The 27,676-nt window shown below is 38.8% G+C and overlaps 1 protein-coding gene across 1 annotated transcript in view; it reads right to left on the bottom strand.

Annotated features, from left to right (window-relative positions):
- Positions 1 to 27,676, bottom strand: part of LOC124158148 — a 524,623-nt gene that overhangs the window by 210,542 nt on the left and 286,405 nt on the right. Inside the window, exon 2 of the mRNA XM_046533332.1 lies at positions 969 to 1,252. Coding sequence (XP_046389288.1) covers positions 969 to 1,252 — 284 coding nt within the window. The remainder of the gene's footprint in view (positions 1 to 968; positions 1,253 to 27,676) is intronic.

The following is a 27,676-nucleotide window of genomic DNA, read 5'->3' as shown; positions in this document are numbered from 1 at the left end:
TGGTTATTGGGGAAAGAGAAGTGGCGGGGAGATGCGATTGAGCCGCACTTCGAGAAAGATCGTAAAAAAAACGACGCGAAGTTCAGGATTATCGTCGCGGGATGAAAGCCCACATCACACTCCGACTGGCTTATTTTTTCCTCACTCTTTCTCCCTAGGATAAGGATTTGTAGAGGGGACGTCGCTACCTTGGTCCCAATGCACCTCGACTGCCTGAATGGTAGGGTGGCATTTGGTGACGAGACATGCACATGATTAGTGAAATTATTAATCATCGCCGGCCATTTTGCTGCCACGAAAAATCATTCAAAGGAAGGTTAGTGACCATTAATAGGTGAGTAAAGTAAACATATTTTAATACATTGTATTTTATTTTGTTCTAGATGGGATACGGAGGAAAAGGTATGGATGGAGCAAATACAGAGCGGAAGGGGATGTTGAAAACGGTGTAAGAGGGTAGAATTTTCATGTCTCAAATGCTCATTTGAGGACCAAGTCTTCGATTTAATTAAGCTATATAAGACACGATTATGTCAAAAATTCGCGGTTTGATAGAATGTGTGATAAATATAATAAATATTGCAGTGAACTTGATCTTTTACAATAAAGAGGCAGATTTTGTAAAGCTCTGATGTTGCTGATGGATTACATGTCCAAATCCTGATATTTTAGATGATGATTTAGATCATGATTTAGATGGATTACAATGACTAAAAATTGATACATTCTAATGAATGGGACTGTATATCCACGCGTATTTTATATACTTTATATGAATTGGGTTTTCCTGCAATTATCTACATCTACGTGATACCCTGCGAGCCACCTCTAGGGTGATTGGCAGGGGGTGATCAATCACCAGCATGCAGTATTATGTTGTAGACAAAACTGTTAAATAAATAGAAAAATACCTGCTATCACCATAATAATAATAATAGAAATAATGAGGGAGGCGGCAATGAACTCACCTTGTGTGAAGTAGTTGGCCTTGCGCACGTAGACGCAGACGAGCGCCATGAGCTGCAGTTGCGAGAGCCTTTGTCGCGTGGAGGGGGGCAAGGGCAAGAGGTCTCGCAGTTGCCCTATCTCCGCGTTGATGAGGTCCCTCCTCAGCTTACTCGCCCCCTTGGTCGACTTACTGGCCCCGCCGCTGCCCCCGCCTCCGCCCCCGCCGCCCCCACCCCCGCCGCCCACCACGCCGCCGCCGGCCATGGAGCCATCCACTCCGATGATACTGCTCATGCCACAGACACTACAAAGAGAAGAAAATACAAATAAGTCACTATTTTAAAATAACAAATGCTTTTAAAACATGGAGTGCAAGTATGAAGAGACTATCATTACGAATTTATTACGATATTTAGGGCCGGTTTTATAATGTCTGCTCAGCGCTAAGAATAAGATGATATATACAGCCTTTACTCTTTACCCATTTTGCACGGTGGTGGCTGACAGTTCTTGTAGCTCAAAGTCCGAATTTATACAGAAGCTAATCAGAACTTTTAACAACCAATATGCAAGGTTAAAGACAGATTCATCTTATGGTTATTATAAATCAAATATTATAAAACTTACCCTTGATGTTAAAACATTTCCTACACTGAAATCGAAAAACTATATAGGTACATGAAGAAATAAGGTTTGTTAGGTTCACTTATATATTTGAAAAAGCATGACCCGCGATTCATAGCGTAGTTACATCGTCAGTTTAATATGTTATGACACCCGGGTCGCGCTTTTTCAAATGCATTGGTGGCCCTAATAAAGTATGCTCATTCATTTTCCATAACGGAAAGGTTTCACACGGTTAAGCCTGAAATCATCAATTACATTTAGGTACATTTCGAAACTAGTCAATATTCTAAAACAACAAATGCCCTAAAAAAATGGAATACATATATAAAGAGACTTGATAGAAAAAAACTGATAATGACTGCCAACCTTTTGAAATTCAGGCCGATTCAGTAAATATATGGTAATTATTTGCTAGTATTGAACTCTCTCGGCTGTGAAGTTGAACAGATGAAAAAATATGTACCTAGACTATTAATTCAACAGTTTTACTTCGTGATATTTCGCGGTATTGGGAGTATTGTGCAACAACTGACTAATACTCTAGAAAATTTCGTGAAAATAAAAACGGAATAGCAACATAAATGAGCATTCTTTATGTTTTCGGAACTACACAAAACATTGGTATTGCAAGATAGATAATTTGGACAGGGTCAAAATGTATACTGAGAGGTTCGCTTCCGAGATACCAAACTATGTTGGTAATATTTAAATATTAAATTATTTAATATTTGCGCTCTACAAAAGAATGTAACAATGACGTACTAATAGAATAAAGAGCCTATAGTGTATACAAATTAATCAATAGCGATAGGATGCCTTCAGGAAAAGAGCAGTCCACGAATCACTCGCGCAGGGAACAAAATTTACAGTACTTGAAAAATTTGAGTCAGATGGATGGAAGCATGGCATAAATTAAATGGACCTGTTGGAAAATAACACCAAATCTTAATTCTAAACAAAAATTTATAAGTTGAAACGAAGATTACTGTTCGTATAATACGTATATTAATCAACACCGATTTTTTAAAACCTTAAAAAAGTTTCGAGAGTATATCAGCGTAGAAAAACACCAACACTAATTGGTCATTGACTTACATTATATGTGTCTTGTAATCACTGGAGTGTTACGTGCTGCTTGCAAATAGTTTTTCAATCGCAACTAATCTGTTACGCAAGATTAAATACACCGACCTCAAGTTAATGCTAATTTTACTGAATTCTCGAAAGTGTTAATTGCGCGGCTACACCAACCACCTGTTCGCCCAGAGCGACGGACGATAAATAAAGAAATCGAATTAGAATCGAATCCCAGACAATTTTTTTGTACTTAGACAACGCGCCGGAGTTAATTTTCACGTGGAACAGAAAATTTTCAGGTGGCGGCGATAAAATAACGTTCCCTTTCGGAGAAAAACGAGCTCTCCCGACGAAAAAAAAACGAAATCCGAACGAGCAGTATGTTTAGCGCGGTCACTTGACTGCGGTGCGGAATCCAGCGAATCGATTCATTTTTTTCCTCCTTCTCCGTCTCCTCCTTCCTACCAGAAGAACAGGGAACACACAAAACGAACAGAAATGGAGTGTAGATGAGCGTATTTTTTTCCCTGTGGAGAGAGAGAGTCAGATCGAATCGATAACTCATGACGGATCATTTTGAGCGCCGTTTTTGTAAATCTTTTCCCCGCAAGACGGGAGTAGGAGTGAGAGGAAGGATGGCTACCGTTCTCGGAGTAACCCGAGATGGGTCTAAATGACGGCGGAGGACTAGAGGAGGGGAAGGGGAGAGAAAGAGTGTGTGAGGCGAGGTTGGAGCCGTTGAAGGGAGGAGTTGAGCGGAGATCAATTATTGCGGAGGTGCGGTTTGAACGAAACATTGCGCTTTCCAGCTTCCCTCCGTCGACTCCACGTGTTATCCAAGGGACAACAGCTCCCATGTACCTCATTCCCTCCCGACTCGAAATTCCCCACTCTCCCCTCTTAATCCTTGTCCAAACCCCAGAATGTGCTTGTCGCGAGGGAACCGAGGCAAGTAGGAGACATTTCAAAGTCCACGGATGAGGAGGGAAAATAATAGTCACAGCTTGAGTTGGCTTGGTAGCCAGTATCAGGGCATCCAATGGAAGACTGATTGTCTAGAGCGAGAATGAGCATTGCTGATGATTGGCTAAGCGGAACAATGAAAGAAAAAATCAAGTGATGGATTTCCCCAGTCTTCGACTTCCATTTGAAAGGTCGACTGTTCGAATCCCGGTTATCCCATTCTAAGGGCATGGATGTATGCCATGGATAGTGATTGCAAGTTTATTGTGAAGGCCTGTTTACACGATACATTAACACGAACGAGTTAATGTCTGTTTGTATGAATGATTTTTGAGAACCGGAACGGAACATGTGCGAATGCTTGCACCAAATCAGAGCAGGTTCAATTTTCTGAGCATGCATTCGCACAAGTTGGGTGGTTACACGGTGCATTTTGGCAATAACCCGTACGTGTTAATGTACCGTGTAAACAGGCCTTAAGAGTGGACAGAATTACCCAAAAAATCAAAAGGTTTGTAGCAAGGGAAGCGAGGCAAGTAGACGATTTTTCGGAGTCCAAGGAAGAGGAGAAAATAGTAGTCACAGCTCGAGTTGGCTTGGTAGCCAGTAACAGGAAGACCAACCGCCGAGAGCGAAAATGAGCATTGCTGACGATTGGTTAAGCTAAAAAATAAACAAAAGAACAAATCATGACGACGGGTTTTCCCCGTCCTCGACTGTCAAGCCATAGGCCGAATGCTGTAATCCCGGCCGGGAAGGTTATCCTGCTCTCAGAGCTTAGATGTATGTCATTGTGAGATCATAATAAGAGAGGGCAGAATTGTCAAAAAAAAACTCAATACGTAACCAAGCTCGATGTCAAATGAGCTTATTGGCGGGTTGAAAAAGATATGAGACCAGCAGATCGTTCCTCAGAAAATTCGAGCTAGTGCAGCAACAGAAAACGCCACTCTGATTTAAAGTCTGAGGACTTAAAAACCATCTAGCACCAAAAGAGACGTGAATATCGTAAATAAGCAACAGGAAGCCGCACATACGCATGCTCTAGCCGCCTCATTTTTAAACAAGTAAGTTTTAAGTGAAAAATAAAGTATTCATTGTCAATTGGGAGTAAAATAAAGTATCTACATAATTAAAGTATAGCTTCCAACTTGAATACTTGTCACCTGATACGAGTATTAAACTGCTGGCTAGCTTGGCTACGACAATACTCCGCCAGATAATTAGCATACTCTATAAAATACCAGTACTTTCCTTTCAAACTTGAAGTAAAATTGTTCAGAGAGAGCGCCAATATGCTTTACAGAGACTTATTTTAGTAACTCCGGGGGCTAAAATATTACTAACACGCCTGTGGCTATCAGAGAAATGCAAGAGAAAACAACTGAAGATTCAATTAATATTCCATTTTGAACCTTTTCCATTCCTCCTCATTTCTAAGGGGTTGGAAGTGAAAATGAAGATTTACGATGCTAATCAGATTAATGAACAAATGCAGCAACAAATTTGGGGAGGTAGAAACTTTTAATGGATGGATGTTAAGATGTAATCGAGATAAATGAAAGATCAATTATGTAAAAAAATCAGATAAAAATATTTCGCAATAACCAAATGACACCGAATTAAAATTATTAACTCACAGGGATAGCAGAGGAGGCTGATAAAATGAGAGATTCGATTACTCCAGTTTATGCTCACCAGCGCAGGCTAAAAAACACAGATGATTCCATCACACCTTTGGTTAAGACGGAAGGGACCGATGGGGCATGATGGTTAAGAAACGAGTACACTACCTTCAATCTTTCCGGCACGATCGACTCCGGCTGAGTACTAAACCGCAAGAAGAAAATCTCTCAAGGAACAAATAGAATTCAGCGACTTCAATTTATTGTTTGGGTACAACTATTATCCAGCTCATACATCCACTCCCAATGCGGACTGATTTCCTTGCTTAGACCACCATAACACAAAGAGTTCGAGTTCAGGGCAGTGTATCAGTGCATCTTCCGCGGTTTCTGCCAAAAAAATCATTCTTCAACAACACCGAGGTTTTGTATCTCCAAGGAAATGTTCGCGCGCGGGGTAGGAAGAACCTAAAAGGTCACAAGTACAGTTTTCCGCCTTTATTTCACCCGGGCACGAGAAATTTTTTCCTCCACACCCTGCCTGGAGCTAGGCGCGAGGGACGGAAAAAATGGAGAACGGACCGCGAGAGGCGCTTTTAATTCTTCGTAACGAGGCTTAATTACAAGGGGGTACATTACGGAGCTCAGGGGTTCACGCGAAGAGATAGATAGATGTGTTTGTGAGTGTGTGTGAGAGCGCGTTATAACGGATCACCGCCGGCGTCGCTCGTCGGCTGATCCTCAATTTCGCCGTCCACCTTTTTTTTCATTCCCAGGAAAAACACCGAGGAAGAGGAGAGAGAAAGATGTGGAGCTGATCGCAGACGTCGACCCTTCGCCTGGCGGCCGTCGCCCATACGCCCTGCCGGCGAGGTCGGAACGCCGCTGCCGCAGACACCAACACCACCACCACTCTCTCTCTCTCTCTCTCCCGATGAGGAAGCGTGGGAGTTTGGTCGGCGGTGCTATAATTCTGTCATCCCGTCCGCAAATAGCGAGCTCATGTTTTTGTTCCTATCCCCTCGGGAAGAAGCGCCTTCAACCTCTCACCCAAGTCCCGGGGGGATGGTAGGCAGATAGGCGGCCAACTAGCTGCTATTCGAGAATCTAGCCAAGACAGACGCCAACTACTGGACGAATTCGGAAGTAGAGCTCGTCGTAATTAATATATTTTATTCGTACATATTTATGTTTAATGCCTTTTAGCTGCCATTCATAGGTACATTCATGATTTGAAGGCTATTCATGATTTGGTAGGTTGAAGGCTATTTACGTAACCAGCGTATTACAGTTTCTTTTCTACCTGCTAAGAATGGTGTTTTCACTGGAACATTCATGATTTGTACGTTGAAGGCTATTTACGTAACCAGCGTATTACACTTTTTCATTTCTACCCTGCTAAGAATATTGTTTTTTATCGGATTCATGAATTTATGGTCATTATCAAGACTTTTTAATAATTTCCGTTACCTAGTATAGGATATTTCAGCTATCATGCATTACTTCCAGATAATTTATTGTTTTATGTCATTGTCCCCAGGTAACGGCATACCTCCTCACAATCTTCCTTGACATTCTCTACATTATTTTCAAATTGGATGGACGATTCATCCTATTACACCAATGTTATCATCGCAACACTATCCTCGATACGTCGGCCATATTGAAAAATTACGTCCGCGTCTTCAGCGCCGCCACCGGTGACTATACTCTCAAATAGTGTGTGGATGGAGATTCTTCATGTAATTATAAATCTGAGGTATTTCGCCTCCCCACCACCCTTCTCCAAGCTGTGCAGTCACCTGAGAGGTAGTGAATACGAATGTATTGGTTAGTTTTTCATTTTGAGCGTGGAAAATGCGTCGATGTTCCTCGCATCATAACACGGAGGAAACCCAATATAAAAACATCCATATCTTCCATCTAGCTCCCAAGCAATATTTTTGATCGAATATTCTCGCGCATTCGTCTAATATTTCTGTTACTGGTCGATTCCAACTTGCGTCGTTGGTTACTTCCAACTTCTACCAGAGACCTTCCGTATTCATTTCGAAGGACGCATCTCTCAATTTTTATCGCTCTTTTACGTAACTCGCAACTAGTTTAAACGCGAATGATCACCCATAAATATTCAGGATATTTAGAGAAGATTCTAACATACACTTTCCAATATCTTAAATATAAACAATTTCACCTCAGTAATTTCTAAGAGGTAACTCTTTTGTCGTTGAGTTAAAATAAAATGATAACAATTGTTAAACTGAAGCATTCCAAAAATTATAATACCATAGCATAAGTTTAAAATGCGCGATCTCCCTTAAAAAATACAGAATCCTCAACAAAAATATCACTCACACTTCTCGCTAAAACTGGCGTGAAAGATAACGATGCATAATGTCAAAGGGCTGGAAACAACGTCAAAATTCAGTCCTTTAATTAGCAGTCTTCTGATGGGCGGCATTATGAATGTAAACATGTCTTTTTTCAATAACATTTCTCTTAATTGTAAGCCCTTTTGTAATGGTAATGAAAGATATTTAGGTACTGCCCAGAAATTACAGCGATAAATTCCGGTTATAAAGTAAAAGGTTATATAATCTAGTGATGAGCCGTTTTCATTGAAAGTGCATCGAGGTACATAACAAAAAAATATAAAAAAATAAAAAATATGATAAATGTAATTTTGCTAATCATTTATTATGCAACTGCCATAGGAGCGATTTTAAAACGAATATTTTAAAATCGCTCCTATGGAAGCAGCGACAGCCGTCAATTAGACTCTAGAGAGCAGTTGGAAATTTTAAAAAGTTAATTTAAGTCAGGACAGCACTCTGATAAACGAATATTCATCCTTTTTTCCTATTGTGGCGTCCGCTTTCAAATTCATATCTTCCTCCGTTAGGTAACAACGCAACAATAATAAATTAAATACATCATAATTTACGCCTGAAGATGATGATTACTCATTGAAACCCGGATCGCCTTATGTAAAAAAAGTAGTGGTATAAGTAATTGTAAAATGTCCAAGAAATCATGTACCACAAAACAAAAGAGAGGGGATGACAAGATTATGTAGTAAACACGACGAAAGATACATTTCCATAGGTATTTAATGCTGATGAATATAACATTTAAGAGATATGTTGGCAGGACGACTGATTCAAAACACACACCTTATCACCATCATTACGTGTGAAAGACTAAAAACACGAAATTTACCAAATCACTGATGCGGAGGAAAAAAATTCAAATCTTTTTTTCTCAGGAATATTGTGACGTCTTTACAGCCTTACTTCGAAGAAAAGTAAGAGTATAAATATCCATTTCAAAGGTAGATAATTAAGAGTATAAAATAACCATTTGATGGCATATTAGTTTCTCCCCATGATATATAACAAGACAATTTCAATGTTCCAATAAAACACTTTCAGCGACCATAAACTTTCCCTTTCACGGTTTGTAAATAGAGAAGTACAAAGATTAATAACTCAGCCACGATAGCTGGGCAAGATTTCTATTTTCTTATCAGTAGTTGCCAAGCTCACCGCTCGGAAAAGATAAAATCTGGCAACCGACCATTGATTCTTAGTGTATTTCCTTGATGCACTTTGCGCACGAGCGTTGTACTCCACAAGAGTAACTCGTTGAGAGAGACACGATTTATTGAGATTTAAAGACGCTTAAATATCTAAATTATATTTCATCAACATCTGCCCTAATATTTATTCCAGAGAACAATAAGCAATTAAAATCTCGCCAGAAGGGAGTTACAGTTATTTAATTTCCTCGGCATACACCAGTTGGCTGCAGAGCAAAAATCGTAAAATGCAAACTGTATGACGAGGAACTCATTAAGAGTTAGCTTTACAAACATTGTGGATTGAAATGGCGAAATGAGCAGCGCCCGCAAAACTCTGTTATTTCGTAGGGTGCAGCGTAAATCACGCAAATATACAAAGAAGAGGGAATAAGCCAAATTGATCGGCTTTTACGCCTCTTAATAATATTTTACATCCAAGATATAATTGGATGACATTTATGAAATTTAGGATGCTACATATTCCATAAGTTTAAAGTAAAAAAATATAAATTTATTTCGAAGAATAAAAGATTCCTCATAAATAAATCAATAGAAATTACTTTCTAATTTTTATATATTTCAGAATAATATTTGTGAAATGATATTCATAACGAAATGTAGAGACGAATTCGTTTGTAACGATAAGCTCAAAATACCAATAATAAGAATTTAGATAGAACGTTAGAAAGAAAAATATTTACTGTTTAGGAAAGTTCTAATAGCAATATTAATAATAATACAGCTTGGAGACACATATACGATTACAAAAACAGGCAAACTTTTCATTTTTTGAAATGTCTATAAATAATGTCTTCCAATTTCATAACATAAAAATGTATGCACCTACGTTAAAAAAAGGCAATTGGAGTTAAACACCATGCTGGATTATTTACAACACATAAGGTGTAAGTGTTTTTAACTTAACACGTGATAAATTTATTGTTTGCAGTTCTTTTTTCGCAAGAATACCCGAAGCCTGGTGATATCCCGTAAACATATGGTTTCTTCTCTCACGGCGTTCGCGTGATCATCTACTATTCACCCGCTTGAAAACATTCACAGACGATGAACATTACCAAAATGACGCGCATGAAATTGTTCTCTAGCATAAGCTCACATTTTTTGGCATCTATGTAATTAATCTTTCAGCTAATAAGACGGCCAAGACTTCTAAAATTTTCTCTTCCTTAAGTGTACCTGTGCTGCCAGTGTTTACACTCAAACCGGATATCACGAATTTTTTTGTTTATGAACTAGCCTTAGAGCAGGAAATTAGGCCACGAGAATTCTTAACTCTTTTATGGAAAACAGGCATAACATAACGCTTTAGTAGAATAATTAACTGCGAGATTAATGATTGTGTGATTCTTTCATCTGAGTCAACATGACAGCTGGAGCACCCTCAACGTTAAGATCGTCAAGGCACAGTAAATTTTCACCTTCACCAGTCACCTGCCCAACACCTTCACCACAAATCCCCTACCTTGAAACAAACAGTGCATGCAGAAGAGAAAATAAGCACCGAGTAAACAAAAGAAATTTATTATACCTACTACCTATTAATAACAGGCCGAACCCCAAGACAATGAGAGTTATAAGCGAAGAAATCCTTGCGAAAGTTTCCTAGAATTCCGAGGAGCAAAAAATACTTGAAGATATAAAACTATCTGAGCTTTACAAATCTGAATTTTCCAGAATGAGACACTTAAGCATTAGCGACAAAATTTTTGACGCTTCCCAAATGAATCATTGCGGTAAAATGTTATTTCAAAATTGGAGAATCACCAAAATATGCAAATAAATTATTTTTTAGGAATCCATTTTTTTAAAGCATACACTCCATCAATAGATAAAGCATACTTCAGTTGAAAACGTAATTCTATTTTCAGAAAAATGTTCCCAAAGCCTAAGAATCCAGGCCAGTAAAAATTGTAAAGATCACACAAAAAACTCTTTACAGAACTTAATCTTCAATAAAATTTGTACATCACTGAGCCCGATTATATAGAACCTAAAGGGCTGGAAAGTGCACGCCACAGTTGATTGAAAATATCACCATATTAACATAAACATTGAAAGGTCCGCTGAATTATGGGCTGCTATTAATAGTAGCCAAATTATTGGGGATTAGAAATGATAATTACCATCAGCAAGTCTAGGTTTTTGAGAGAGAAAACACAGACAAACTGGCAAAAAAATTAACACAGGCATTTTTTAAGTATGTATTATTTAAGTATGTATCACAAACACTTGCCGAAAAATCTATAATAAACACCTCAAAAAGCTTCCACTGCTATTAACTTGAATAATGAATTGAGAAAAGATGCAAAAAAATTCTCAAGCCAATGAATTAAACTCTTGTGATAATCAAGTTACAAAAGAAATGTTAGACAATCGGGTCTATCCAAAACCGTTCAAGGCAAAATCAACGGAAAATATAGCGCAATCGGTAAGCATCACACCGGAAACATCTCTGACGCCTATATGACTATGTATAAAGGTACTAAAGAAGCAGTGTAAATAAGAGAGAAATGAAATAGGAGGGACAGCCGAAGATTTTAGCGTGGGCGCTAAGAGGCCTTCCTCGGCTGAACGCGTGAGATACCTACACTTTATTGCTCAACTATCCCAAAAGGGAGAAAAAACATCGGGAGACTTCAACACCAGTACACCTAGGAGGTGATGCCCAAGATAACCCAAGAGAGGGGCTATTACTTTGCATGAATGAAAAATGTTACTAGTTCACAACATAGGAAACGAATATAAGAAACTGAGGCAGTTGCGATGTGGTAGGATGACATCCTTATTTAATGAAAAAGAGATATGGCAATTTTTACACAAAATTATTAAATAATTTATTTTTGTATTAAGGTACAAAACGCGAGTCGTCCGTCTGGTCATTTTTAAAAACAATGTGCAACGAAATTATACTTGAAAAAAAACCTGACGGTCGAAACGCGTCGTAGCTACACTATTAAATTTATTTGTGGAAAAATTTCCATCCCTGTTTTTCAATAAAAGTAGAACCGAAGTTTCAGTAAATGGTAAAAGAGTAATGCAGAGGCGTAGGAGGCTAACTGAAGTTTTCAGCCTTCCCCGGTGGATTTTGCTGATGAAGGTCTCTCGGGTACCTTCCCGAGTTAGTTAATCCATCTCTGTCAACGTTCCGACAAATAAATAAGTGTTGTTGTTCTCAGTGGCGGATATAAATCACTCTTTCATCAGTACTCTAAATGTTTAGTGTGAACATTTTTTCTGAAACTTCGGGCCGTATACTACAAGATCGCAATAATTCCAGGGCATTTGTTCCATCTGAGATTGTGTGAACCTGGTATTCTTTAATTAGATTTGAATGTAAACGCAGGAACAAAAACTCATCCCAACTATAAAAGGAAATCAAGACTCATAATCACACTTCAAAGGAGTTTTTTGGTAGTCACCTAATTAAGACATTTAGTTCAAATTAGTATCTATATTCCAGTTGAAGTAACCATTTTTCCTATGGTATACCAGCATCGCCACAAGAGCCAAAGTAAAATTTCCATTTCAAAATACGGTCTCCAAAAATATAAATTGAAAAGTTTAATAATTTTATCGCCAGACTGAAAGTATAATACCAAAGAGAAAATTAAAATTTGCGGAGACAGGGGAGGGGTTGAAAAAATATTGCGGTTGTGAATAATGGAGGGAAGGGGATCAGAGAATAATCACCGAAAAAATTAAAAATCACTGTGCCCACAGGTGGTATTGCATCAGAGTAAGAAAAAATGGTTGGATTGAATGACAGTAATGTATTCTCTAATGGCGGACAACGAGGTGGATTGAGGAATTCAAATCGAGTAGGTAATCTATTACAATATTCCTGCTGAAGTTGTGCTTTCGTTAGCAAAGCGTCCACAAAGCTTATCTCTTATTAATATATCCCTAAAAATAAGCTTTGCTGAATAATAATGGGCATTAAATAATAATAATAAATTTTATGAGCCGAAAGTTCCAAATGTATTAGTTTTTTTTTTACAACTACTACATTGATATTCTAGTTGAAGTAATAATTTTTCCTATGGTTACACCAGCATCACCACGAGCGCCCAAGTAAAATTCCCGATTTCTTAATGCACTTTCCAAAAAAAATATAATGAAAAACGTAGTAATTTTATCGCCCGTCTTAAAGTATAATACGAAAGATAAAATTTAAATTTTCAGATACAGGGAACGGATGGGAATATTAATATCATGGTTGTGAATGACGGAGGAAAGGGGGTCAGACAAAAATCACCGAAAAAAGTTCAAAATAACTGAGCCCAAAGGTGGTATTACGTTGAAGTAATTAGTTTTAAAAAATCCCACAGGCTGAATAATAGTAATTTATTCCCTATTGGTGGAAAACGAGGTGAATTGAAGAATTCAATTAAAGTAGGTAATCTATTACAATGCACCTGTTAACGTTGTTTTTTCGTTACATAGTGCATCTCATATAAACCTGCCCCTAAAAATGAGCATTCGTAAATAACAATGCTTAGTAAGTACTATTAAAGTTTATGAGCCAGTTTCATGGCCAGTTCCAGCTGTTGTCACAATAATATTTATGGTTGTTCAATAATGAATAATTTTCAAGTAATCATTTTTCCGATGGTTACACCAACATCGCCACGGGAGCGTAAGTAAAATTCCCGATTTCAAGATGCAGTTTCCAAAAAATATAAAATAAAAAGCCTAATAATTTTATCACCAGTCTAAAAGTATGATACTAAAGAGTATACTTAAATTTTCCGAGGCTGGGGAGGGGATAAAAAAAATATTCCGGCTATGAATGAGGGATGGGAAGGGGTCAGACAAAAATCACCGAAAATAGTTCAAAATAGCCTAGTCCAAAGGTGATACCTAAACTCCGAAGGGGGGTGTGAGCGGGTTGAAGTATTGAGTGCAAGCGGGAAGGAGTTTCCTCGAGTGAGGAGGGTCCACTCAGGGGGGAGAGGGGAACGTGGAGGAGGAGGAGTCATGGTGTGGGAAAGTTCCCGCTCGGGAGATTACGCGTCCGAGCCACATTTCCACGGATCGCATCTCATTACGCCCGGAGCCGCGGAGGCTGGAATCCGAAGTGGGGGTGGCGCTAGCGAGGGGTTTGCGCGAAGGGAAGAGAAGGGGGACTCTCGGGGTTTATTCGCGCGGAGCTGGTGAGAGGGATGGGAGAGGATGGGAGGAGGGGAGGGATCCGATAGGGGTTGAAGAAGAACAATGAGGAGACGACGGTCGCGGGTGGGGAGGGAAGGAAATCGGTATCTGCGAGGCCGGAGCCAACCCAATCGTGTTTAGCATCTTCCTTCAGCCTTTCTCCGTCTGTCTCCATATACAAACGTAAATAATAAATATATATACACAGGTATAGATATGCAGGTACACACGATAGAGAAAAAATATATCACGGAATTTTGACCCTTGACAGCTGATGGCAGCAGGAACCAAAATTACCAATGATATCTTGATCGAAAACGCACCATTTTTAAACAAGGAAACTTGGAGCCAAGCACTCCGTTCGGCCGCAAGTTTGCCCCGGTGCCGGATGCTCTGGACAACTCAATACTTCGAAAGCTTTGCCTGTCCGAGTTCGCGATGTATCCAAGGCATCCGGAAACAGGACAAACTCGCGTCCAATTGGAGCGCTTGGCTCAAAGTTTCTCTAGTTTAAAAATAGTGCATTTTCGAACAATTTTTCTCCACACCGTATTTAAATCTTCGTCCACTTTCCACTCCTCTTGTCCACAATCAGAACATATCGTGGAGAACAAACATGAAAAATATTTGTGGAAGAGCTCTTAAGACGCTAGGATTCGTCATGCGTATTGCAGGAATATTACCGGACGAGAAAGTTAAAGAGAGGTGCAATGTCGCACTCGTCCGGCCACACCTTGAATATGCAGGGAGCAGATGGGATCCGATGCAGGAAGACTGAACTTAATAATATACAAAAGAAATCTGCTCGATTCCTCAAAAAGTGCTAGGGTTGTACAGAAAGCGTCACACAGATGTCAAGCGAATTACGTTGGGAGCCGATAGAGACTCGGAGGTTACACAATAGGCTAAGATTGCTTGAGCAATTGATAATGGATATCTTTAAGAGCGACCCAGAAAACATCCTATTAGACACCCACAAATTTTTCAGGTGTGACAGAAACGATAAATTTAGAGAGATATTTTACCGAACGGATAGACATTGAAATCCGTTACCCTTCCCCCCCCCTCACGATAAAAGACTTTAATTAATTCCAGGCTTAATTTCGTCAGAGCATTTCCTTTTTAAGAGTAAATGGCTGATGCCCTAACATCCCCCGCCACGCGCCTATTGAGGCTTCTTGCGGGGTAGTATGCAGATGTATCATGACTTCCAGCATTCTTTCCGAGTATATCAATCCACTTTTCCTCCGCCCAGGCTGAATTATTTCCTTCGACTCTATATCCGCTAAAATAGAGGATGGTGGAATATTTCACAGCTAACTCACCACCATTTCCACATCTCTTGCCTCTCCCTCCCCCTGGGATGGCTGCCTGCCTCCGACGCCAATTTCGTCTCCTTGCGATGATTGAGAGAGAGAGAGAGAACGCGGACCTCCTCTCAGCATGCCCGCTCAACCATTCGGTACGGTTCGTCTTCCCGGAAAATGTCAGTGATGAGCGATGTCAAAAATTACTGCTTGAGAGATGGGTGGTGAGTGCATAACTCTAGAGAGTTTTCCTTACATCTCATGACACCAGGTATCCAGGAGATAACGAATGCAGTGTCCTAAGAGACAATATTACATCGCATATTTGTGAATATATAATAAACATTTCGTATTAGCCCAACACACGGGTATAACAAGGAGTATATCAAGTTGATTAAATTTTTAATACGTTTTAATGTTGTAGAGTGTGCAACTAATTGCCTACGACATTTATGAGAGATGGTGGTTTGATTGAAAGTCATCACATTGTTCACAATAATTCAACGAACGAGAATGCTAGAGACAGATATCTTTCCCGATAAATAAGGATGAGCAGATCAAAGACTTTTCACCTTAATATTAGGAATATTTTATTTTCCTAATATTAAGTAGTTAGCAGGGTTTCTGACTGATATTACTTTAAACTGTTTAAACCTATATAAATTTGCTATGCTAATGGATAATTCCATGCATCTGTTTCCGCAAAACCATTCTCTTTTTTTGGAATTAGTCGGTTCCGTAAATTCATATTTTCAGCTGTAGTCAATTTAGGACTCCACAAATTCATGAAACGTCCTTTTCAGGGAAACAATTGCAGCGGATAGCTATACTTCTTGCAATTAATTGCAGCGGGTGATGAATAGCTATACTTCTGAGGAAAAACACAAACTAGCGAAATAGGGTAGTAATCAAAAAGGTAGCCAATAAATACATTTTTATTCCTTTATAATAAATAAAAATTCCAATAGTCCCCAGTCTTTAAAATTTTTGGTAGAAAATATGAGATCAAAATGCCTCAATATAAAAGAGAAGGATAAGTACGTGAAAACTTATGGTCGGTATAGCTACATCACTCTACCTTTATACGGAGTAAAGCCTAGAGTTTCTTTTTAAAAATTATACTGTCATTTTTTGTATGTTTGTCATCCCTACCAGGCTTGGGATAATCTCGATTTAATCGTTGATAAATGTAATTCAAATTATCAAATCAGCGTTTGCTCACGATTTGTAGCTTCCAAATGTTCCCGATACTTTGCTTCCTTTTTTCACTTCCATATTTTCAACCAACCACTTCCTTCAAAAAACTTAAATACCGAATCCGACGTTGGAAAACCAAAAAATATTTACTAAGTACGCCTTCGGCATGCTCATTCAAAAATTCAAAAGTTTGTGACACTCGATATCAGTTTTGCGATGAATACTCACATTTCACAAAACGCTCTAGGTTCCAATGTATATTTGCAGGGGAGTATTTTCCCTAATTTGTACTTTTTGGTGGTAATTTAGTTTCATGGGGCACCTTCGGCTACAGCCAAATCTTGGAAACTACCCAGCATTAGAAAAAATAACGAATCCTCACACATTAGCGCCAAAATGCATGCCTGATAACGCGTTAAAATTGATAGAAAGTGTATTTCTCCGGAGTGGGATGAAAGAAAATGACGATGAGATAAGATCGCGCGAGAGTGGGGAGAGGAGAAAGTACCTACACAGTGGGGCTCCGGGGTGAGCCCATTATTTTCATGCCTAGGGTGCGAAGAACTAAACGCGGAGGGGAACGCATTATCAAAAGGATACTTCGCCCATTTTCACGAGTAAACAACCCTAATGTCATATATTATACCTTCCTTCGTCTGCCATAGCAAACTGCAGGGTATAGAAATAAAATTACGAGGCACTTACGATGAATTTTTCAATGAAAATTTCATTCTGGATTTGTTCAATTACCTTACACCAGAAATTATCTATGATTAAAGTACTTTCGAACCATGGGAAAACCAACAGCATATCTACCTGTTGACCAACTGAATTAATTTTGTATCACAATGACAATAATTAGCGACAAAAATGTTCGTACATTAATAAAAAAACAATTATAAAGCAAACTCGACGCCGGAATTACGAGGAAAATCTGTCAATTAGAAAATCCGAAAAATTAGGTTAAAAGCACACGCGAACTCCTGCAAAATGATACTTTGTACAGTTCATTAATGCCTTTTTTGTAATATTTTGGTCAATGTAATTAATAAAATTAGAAACTAAAGTAAATCTTTCAAGGTTCGCCTAACTAAAGTACAGTTTAGGCAATTTCTATTTGACAACGAGCGTCCGATAGGTACCAGAAAGAAATCTCTCTTCTGCCACCAACTAAGATTTACCTCAAACATAAAGATAAACTTAAAGTTAAATTACAAGAATTTGTAAACTTTTTTAAAATAAGACTAAATCACAAAAGTACAATATAAAATTAATTTTTGACTGCGTAATTTAAAATAAACATTCTCCTTAATGCCGACATTGCCAGAAAGATTCCATTTCTTCATTTAGCACTTTTAAAACTTCATGAAAGCTGTTTGACTAGGCGTTTCATTGAAAAATGACTACGGCGCCACAATAAACACTTTATACCCAACCTTATGAGCACTTCCGCTTTCTTCACTTCAAATGTTGATGGGAAACTCAAGTCAGAGCCCAGCCTAAAATTATCCAACAAATCTTCTCCTTTTTTGGGGAATGCCGATGCAAATCTTTGTGAAACTTTAGGAAGAGAGCCTGAAATTTTTTCCTCCAAGATAAAAACTCTCCGTATAACGTAAAAGTGGGGAAAATGTACACCATGAGTTATTTATCAAGACACCTATAATATTGAGCAACATTTTCCCCAAATTTTTTCCTACGCGGAGGCGACAATAAATGACAAGTTACGATCAATTTCAATTTAACCAAAAAATATTGGGAATGTCCAAAAAAACGAAGAGAGATTGATGGATTAAGTTAAAAACGAGCCGAAATACTTCGTTAGCATCGATATCCATTGAATTCCATCAATTGAAACGGTAAAAGAAGTATTACGAAAGGCTCAATTTTGGACACTTCAGTTTCCGTCGCTGACTAAAAAAGACAAACAAAATTAATAAAAATACGTTCGGGTGTTCAATCAGATAATTTACGTGACTCATAGATGCAACATTGATTTTATCACGCTGAAAATTCAGGATACGGCGGCACCTTGCGTTAATGAAGTCCACAAATAAAGATAGACATTCACTCAAGGAATACTTATAAAGGGATCTACCAATTTCGGCGAAAACTTCGATGCTTTCTTCCTAATTCATTTGAATGCTCAATTCCCCAGAGAAATAATTAACTGAATGAATGACCCAATATAGCAGTTGCATCCGCACAGGTATTTCAATTCAGCTAACACACGGAAAATTCTGAAATGACCCAACAATAATGTAAAAATTCCGTGTTTCCATTAATAACATGACCGGTAGGCATGATGCCAGACATTAAATTCCTCGCCGGGTGCCACTAAATCATACCGTAAGGTAAAATGCAAGTAATACAATGAAGATTCTTCACGGGTAAAATCAATAATCCCAAGTTGAACTATGCTTAACTTTCCAATTGATTAATAAAACAATAGGTACAACATTCAACCATAAAAAGCTAAATATAAACAAATAACATTCTTACTATACATTATATACTATTACTAGACTATTTTTATAAATTATATACTACACTATACAAAACTATAAAAAAATACAGAGGACATGGGTGTTAGTGATCGTTCATTGTAAATTGTTTATATTCGCCGTCGTAAAAGGTCAAATAAGCGCTGTTTTCGGCACAAATAGCTAATGAATAGGTAAACAAAATGAAGTTACCCTTATTTCAGGGGACGATCCTCAGAGTTACGCCATATTCACGAGTTTCAACGCAATCGCCATGGATGAATTATGCTGAATACAAGAATATGAGCCTCGGTGAAGATGACGCTCCTTCAAAACCTTCGCGTTTCGATCGGAACACCGTGGGACCGATCTCATAAACAAAAATGCAGCCCACAGACGTTACCACACAGGGGCGTACCGGAATAAATTAACGTGAGGGGGCGGGAAAAATCAGTAACCGGGCAATTCCGCATGCAAATCCATTTCGATGCCCACTCCTCGATTCAGTGCGTGGGACCGGCAATCGGCAACTTCCATTCCACATATTCACACACACATGCACACTTCCTTAATGACAAAGGAGAATCCTGAAAGAGGGCCGGCCACGCAAGACGAAACTTCTTCGGCCACGTCAAAGTGAAAAAAAAACAAGTGACGGATCACCTCTCTCGAAAGTGAGCGTTCTCTCCCCTTATAAAACCCTCCTGGGCTAGTATGACGATGCTCCTCGGCCCGAGTTCCAGAGAAATGAGTGTCGGAGTGAAGGATTAGCATGGGATGAGTTATAGCCGTTCCTAGCGGTGACCCCGCGAGGTGCGGAGTCCAATTTGAACGAAAAGTTTGTCCTGTGTCATTGGATATACATCCGTTTTGACTATGATAATTCTACCAAAAGTGCGTTTAAGAAAATAAAGAGTATAATAGTTTTAGGTATTGGTAGAAGGAATATGCTCATTATATTCAGAAAATCAAAATTCAAACTAAAACCTGCGGCTTGGATCACAATGTTAATGATACAGAAAATAATATTCCAGAAATTCCAATGAGAATTAATAATATAACCTCTAATGCAAGTACTCAACCTTGTTAATGAAGCAGGGACGCAATCAATCAATTAATAGTGGAGAACATCTACAACTAATGAAATTCTTATAAACCAAAATCCATACTGACCTTTGGCTTGAATCACTAAGTCAATGATACAGAAAGTAAACATTTCCTGAAAACTCATTTAAAATGAATTAAATATCCTTCTGTTCAACCGCTGAACCTTTTTAGTGAAGCAGTGCTGTAATGAAATGAAGAGTAAATTTCTACTACAAGTGATGAAATAATCCAATGCTTCACGAAAGAAACAGTTATATTTATGGTATTTTTTAAGCAAATAGAAAAGAGAAAAAATATAAACGCTGGCCAAAAGTGAAGCGCAAGTTTCAGCAGAACTTAAGATGTAATCATATTTATTTTCACCATCATCGATGTTGGGAAAAGTGTAAAACATTGTTCATCGTAATGCTCCTAATGTGTATCACTAATCACACCATTTAATCGGCCACACAACATAAACCGATAACTAGAAAACATGCCGGACACACACATCGCTCATCCTTGGAGGCAATGTAGATTAATTATTTAAAAAATAATTTTTCTCCAAAGAATCTAACACGATAATCAGTAGAGATACTATTTTTGTAATGAACACATAAGAGAAAATATACATAACTGAAAACGGGGGCCAAAAGTTACGCCCGAGTTTTAGCTGTACCAAAGCTCTAATTACATTTGGTTCCACCATCATCGATGCATGGAAAAGTGTAATACAAAGCTCACCATAAGGCTCATAATATGTATCAGTAATCACACCCTCAAATCGGCCTCACAAAAATAAACCGATAAACCAGAAAACATACCGGACATCCACCGCTCATCCGTGGTGGTAACGCGCCAACGCTAAGGCACTACCTGCCCCCCTGGGGGTCACACGCCCACCTCATGCATATATGCTCTCTCTTCCTCCACCACCCCCACCCACACCATGCTATCGCACAACCCCCTCCGAACAGATGAGTCCCCCAACGCTGGCCATCATCAAGAACCGGCCAACATCCCCGCCCAACGGAGCACCGTGATTACCTTCCCCATCCTTAATACTCCCTTCTTTTGATTGACCTTGGGGGTGGGACGGGAGAGGGTTGGTCGGAGGAATTTACGGAGGAGAGATGGATTCTCAGGAATGAAGGGGCCGGGGGAGTGGTGGAAAAGAGGGCGAAGAGAGGAGGGGGGAAATAAGGGCCTTATCAGATCTGGATCTCTCTCCTGTTCCCTCTCCCCATTCTTCAGTCAGAAACCCCCGCTGACGATGACGTTCTAATCTTTTTCCGCGAGGAGGGAACGGCATGGGTGGACTGCCTCCAATACTCGCGCGGTACACCCGCGCTATCTGACGTAACCGCCTCCATCTACATCTGATTAGCCCCGTAGAGGTTCTGGTATAGTAATAATCTATATAAAATGGTACGCAAAGATATCGTGCTACCCTCTTATTTTTTTTCAAAACTCTACACGTGTTTCGATTGGTTTGCAATCATTATCAGGCACTGAGTAGAGTTACCCTTGCATATTTGGAATATTCCACCATTAAGAACATTAGGCAAGTATCTAAACATGCTGAGAGTAAAATTAGCTTGGTGGAAGAACTAAGAAGTCAGTTACCTACTTCTCCCATTATAGTATATGAAAGTGCTTTCAACGTATACCATGAGATACCAGTAGCTGTGCTCATATTTCATTTTTATTATGATTCTTACGATCCTTTCACACAATTTGAACATGCACTTTGTGCATGCTTTCGTTGTTAAAAATCAGTTGTATTCTAACTGTTATATACATAATAACACTGACAGAAGCACCTCTATTAGGACTAAGAAAATTGGGGATATCTAGATGCATTTTCAGGAAATAAGATGCACCATAAAAATCAAAATTATTATCATACGTATTCGATAAACCTCTAATAGAAAATGCAGACCTTGAGGCGTGACTTCGTGAAATTTCTTCATGATGAATAAAAAAAAAACTTTTGTGCATTTCACATAAACAATTTGAATAGCATAAATACATAAAAATTTAATAAATGCACAACTAACCATTTTCGTAACGAAAATGGTTAATTATGACTTTATTAAAGTTTTATATATTTATGCTAAAATTTATGCTTAAAATGGTTGATATTAAAATTATTTATATGAAATCTGCCTGTTTTTTTTTATTCAACCTCTATTAGAAGATAATATACTTATGTTTTCAAGAAAATGCCAAAAAATTCGTTTTACAGAGGTACCAGTTAGAGATGCAGTTTATGTTAAATAAAAACCTTTTATGTCATACTCTCCCTGTATTCTATATCAATTGAGTCAGTAGGGGTGGAAGGCTGGCCAAGATGGGGAAGCTAGGAAGGAGTGTATGGTGGTAACTTAGACATACGAAATTACCTTATGGAATTGGATCCTGTATTTGAACCTATATCGCACAGCGACGAAACTGGTTGTTACTAAAATCATTTCATTTTCAAATCTTATCAAGCCTTTCTCTATCCTATATGTCACCAAGATAGCTTGTACCTTCAGATTCTCGTTGTCTTTTGTAAAACTATTTCCAGCTATATTGTTTGTTTGTCATCTAATTTATATATCGTTACCTGGCCCCTATAAAAGGGCAACTGTATGTTGTATGTGGTTCTGTTTCTTTAAAATTAAAAAAATAAATAAAAATAGAAATCCTGTGTGAAATTTACAGTTTTTTATTTAACATGAAGCAATTTCACCGAGTCACGTTACAAACCATCAATTTTTTTAAAGATGCAGTTTACTTAAAATCTTACGTAATTAATGATCAACTTTAATTTCAACACCGTTACGTTGGTCAAGAGAAAATGGAAGGAGGTAATGCCCTGACATGAACTGCAAAAGGGTCAAAGGAAGGCACTGTAGTATAGCAGGTATTTATCGGAGCCAGATAGAATGCGGACGGAGGGACCCCACTAGGAGTGACGAACGACGCACATATGAGACGGTACACTTCCGCCAAAACTCCGCCGCGAAAGAAGTACCGACCTGCGGTCAACATCCCGTATCAGATCGGACGTCGCGAGGGAAATTAAGAGTCTCCGTGGCAATGCAGGAGCCGTCGGTCATTGGTCATTATGCTTCCAAATGCGGTTCCGGGACGATCTTCATTCGCGGAAATTCCTGAGCGTACGAAGTCCGTCTCTACTCGATATATCACGCTCGAAAAAATGAATAAAAATTAACATCAAGGAATGTTCGTGGCACTGACTCGGAAAAATTGTCCCTATTCTGGCCTCAACGGCAGCGGGGTTATGGCTTTTAATCGCATGTACGATCGCAGGTTGGCATGCCAACCGGATGGGTTTATCGCCAATCAGGGAATGGGAGCGTGTGTAAAGCTAACTGCTGAAGGGGGCATCATAAAAATTATATCGCCATTTTAAAACGCATTTACCAAAGTTCGGCCTTCCATTTTTTTAAAGAAAACATACTGCAACTTGGACATGGACAAAATAATTTTACTACTGTATGAAATGAAAATTGCTTTCACATTACGATACATGGAAATTAAGTTCGACTAAGGCATATATGATAAATTGGTTCATATTAACGAAGTTACCATTTCAGAAACATTTAGAATACCTTTTATTGGCAACGTCCCATTAGAAAGTTTATTATTATAAGATTATTACTGTTGAAATCACTCAACGCGTTAATTAAATGTAATTGTTACTTTCTTTATCTACTTCTCGCATGTCAAGCTCAACCACAAATTTGGCAGAAATTCTTCACAGTATCATGTTATCAGCTTACCTAATTCTATAGCATGAGGAAGATCAATAGTGAATCAACAAAAAGGATGTATCATACAGCTCTAAGCACGTAAAATAGGTACATAAACTGGAATTTTACTACAAGATGCAAAGATTATCACGTAAAGAAAAAAAACAGCACGAAAGGGCAAGTGATGCACGCGTACTCATCCTTTTTAAAATTTTCAGACCCATCCATCGTATACCACAATAAAAATAATGAGATCATTTTGGTTCCAGTTGCATAGTGAGTGTGATTCAGGAAATCTCGAAGGTTAGGATTCTTCCTTGTCGGGATTTTATCAGTTATATCCTCAAAAAATCACTCATATCATCATGCTCAGCAAAATCATCAACGACGATGCTTTGACATAAAGCTAAATAATATATAATTTTTACCTGCAATGCATTAAAAACGTTTCCTAAATATTTCAATGATTTAAACCAGGATTATATAGAATGTTGATAGTGAAGGCATAAGTCTCGCATCCGAGGTACAGTAAATAAGAAAAGAAAATGACCGAATTGTCAGACTGTTTTTGACATCAGACGTATTTTGTGATAAGTCCAAGTGTAGACGAGATATGATGGGAACAACGTGATGAATTGAAATAAATATAACGGGTTCTTTACCAATTTTTTTACGGCGAAAATTTGTTGTGTTATAACGCGTTTCGACATAGAGCGTCATAATATAAATCTTAAATTATTAAATTTAAAAAATATTGTTTTATCGACCAGATTATGACGCTTGGAGTCGACACACTAGGTAACTCCAGTATATGTAATGAGGAAGTGAGCAGAACAAAAAGTTTTACTTACTTTAATTCGTTAAGTTGTTACACCATATCTTGTCTACTACCAAGGACCTATACCCGAAAGAAGTCTGTTGTCAAAGAATTCCGGGAATTCACTCATTTTTTACTGTATTTGCTGTCACATATTAGAGGCCTATTATATGCAGCGGCTGCCATCTATTCACATAGACCCAGTTCACTATGCTGAGAAATTCTGGCTATAATTGACAAATAATGTCCACTTCTTGCGAAAATTCATTTTTTTCTCCGCGTTTCGACGCATAGCATCTTAATCAGGTGATATAAATAATATTTAATAATTAATTAACATGATGAAGACGCTAAGCGACGAAGCTGGCATTAAATACACAAATTTACGCCGTAAAAAATTGAACAGCACAAAAAGTTTTATTTACTTCAAGTCTCTCGTGAACCTCAAACACTCTCCATCTTGGCCACTCGGCGGATTAGCGTGCTAGTGTGAGCTACGCCGGCATAATTAAAACTCCCAAAAATATATTCCTTCCCCACTTATGTTTTTTACGACTGAAAGATTGTTTAAAAGCTGCGGAGGCGAAAACTTATGAGGTCTTGGTGGGCGACTTGTGGTATTATAACGGCTGGGACGGTTAGAGGGAGAGAGAGAGAGAAGTAGGATGGATGAGAGCGTACGTCTGGGCGTTTCTCACGAACTACGGCTGCGTGCAAAGCCTGTGTTTTGCATTCGCATATCTATAGACACACACACACACTCACACACAACACGGAGAGAGAGGGAAACTCAACTCGCTCAACTCAGCGTAGCACGCACGCGAAGAGGCAGTTTTCGCCAGTCGGAAAAGCCGCCATGGGCATCCCCACATCCTCACCCACACTTTCAATTTCCGCCGACGGCTAGAAGCAACAACAACAGCAACACGGCATTGGATTTCTCTCCGGAGGAGAAGGAAACTCAACGTTTCCCTTTATTCCCTCTTTTCTTTCCCCACGACATGTTCCCTCCTACCAACTACCAGCTAAGAGGGAGAAAGAGAGAGAACGCCCAGAGGCATTCGGCAAAGACCAGGAGCCCAGGGAGGATGAGGTGAGGATGTGAAGGATGAGTGGGTAAAGGGTTACAAATGTTCCCACCCTCCTAACTTTTTCAACTCTCCTCAAACCCCCTGCCCTTTTCCTTCCACCCTGCCATCATGCCGTTTCGCTACCGTGTGCTGTGCTCGATAGCCCCTGCATTAAAGAGAGGGAAGATTCGCCTTACTCGATCGAGCCGGGGGATGCCATTTATCCCGCAAAAGTATAACGTCTTCACCGGGGAGAATACGAGGCTCCGCCTCCAAATCTCCAAGGCTAAACTTAAGGCATGTGAGTCCGCCAATTTGTAAAGTACACTAGTCTTATATTACCATCCTGTACTTTTCTATGAACTGTTTCGCCATTTTTACGTCGCCACTTTAAGTGCTGGAGTATGTTACGCCACACATTTTGGCTTTCAAGATATTTTTCCGATATCACCATCCTAAAATAGAGGATACCATCCATTAACATCCTATAATTCCGACAATTTCATATTCTCTCTTCATGCATTATGAATAGGTCTCAGTGCATGAATTGAATGCCTTTTCAAGTAGAATATAAATACGACCTCCGAAGATTTTAGTGAGAGGGAGTGAATTTCAGTATGATTTCCCTGTAATTTCGAAATTAGCCCATGCTAAGCCTTAAATTACTGACAACAGCAAATTTAGGGAACATTACAAATATCTAGCGATATATCCCGAGAATTGTTGTCCACAATACTACGGTTTACCCATAATTAATATAAAATGTGCTACATTACACCAAAAGTTACGGTTATAGCTATGAATCGTTTCCCTTTTCCGATACACCTACTTCCCACCTACTATTTAGAACGTTTAAATTTCAAGCATTTTAATAATTTTCTGTCACATCTAATTATAGTTTTACCTATTTTTAAGCATAGGTAAAAATTAAAATTAGAAAAATTAACAAGAAAAATTTACACTTACATTTCACAGAATAAGATTTTGGTATTAACTACATAATTTCTTTACATCATTTTGCACCATTTTGAACAATGAAGTTTTAATATACTATTGAATTTTTCTATTGTTTTTCCAATGCCTTGGAGAAGACGTTTATGCTATCCGAAACGTTGGAACAACAATCATATTATTTCAACGGAGACCAACCCCACGACACCCAAATAGTCATAAAGAAGATATTGCCGAAATATGGAAATTAATGTTAAATACATCTACAGTTAGAAACGGTCTCTAAATGAGTGTATTTAATTTCAAATACTTGAGTAAATTATCCGTAGAGATTAAAAAGAAATTTTTACATAATTATGAACACTGAAAATGGACGAATACAAATCACGCCCATCACTAGGATACATACTTTTATGGCATTGATCAGAAAAGACTTTCCGTAACACGCAATGACTCATTAGTCAGGAATCCCTCTCAGCTGTGGGAAAATATCTCGCGGAATGGTAGATGAGTATAACCCTCATCCCCCTTTCGCCTGATCCCAAAAGATCCCCCCCCCCCTCCCATCCCCCACTTCAACTTTCTCCCCTCCCCCTTTCAGAGCTCACCAGACTGCGCGGAGCTAGCCCCACCCCACCCTCTCAAACCCTCCCCCCTCTCCATCGCCACGTTAATTTCGGCCTTCAGACCCGTAAGATGAATTCTCCCTCACGAGACACAAAACCGGAATCATTCCATTCCTGAGAGAGAGAGAGCATTCTCGTGCGGATATCGCGTATTCTTTGTTTTTTTTTCTTTCTCTTAAGTTTTATTTTCGCTCTGTTGCAAAGTTGTCCGGGCGGATGGAGAGATATCTTTTAAGGGAAAAAGTGGTCCACATCGGCACGAGATCATCCCTCCTCTTCCTCTTATTGCCGTTCCGTCAAGTTTCCCACAAACACACACACACGTCAATGGCACACACATGCCGTCATTATGATCCCCTTCGTTTTTTTCTATCTTTACGTCT

The sequence above is a fragment of the Ischnura elegans genome, chromosome 4 (genome assembly GCF_921293095.1).
Source record: "Ischnura elegans chromosome 4, ioIscEleg1.1, whole genome shotgun sequence".
Lineage (NCBI taxonomy): Eukaryota > Metazoa > Arthropoda > Insecta > Odonata > Coenagrionidae > Ischnura > Ischnura elegans.
Note: the sequence above shows the minus strand (reverse complement) of the source record. Positions and strands in the feature narration are given on the sequence as shown.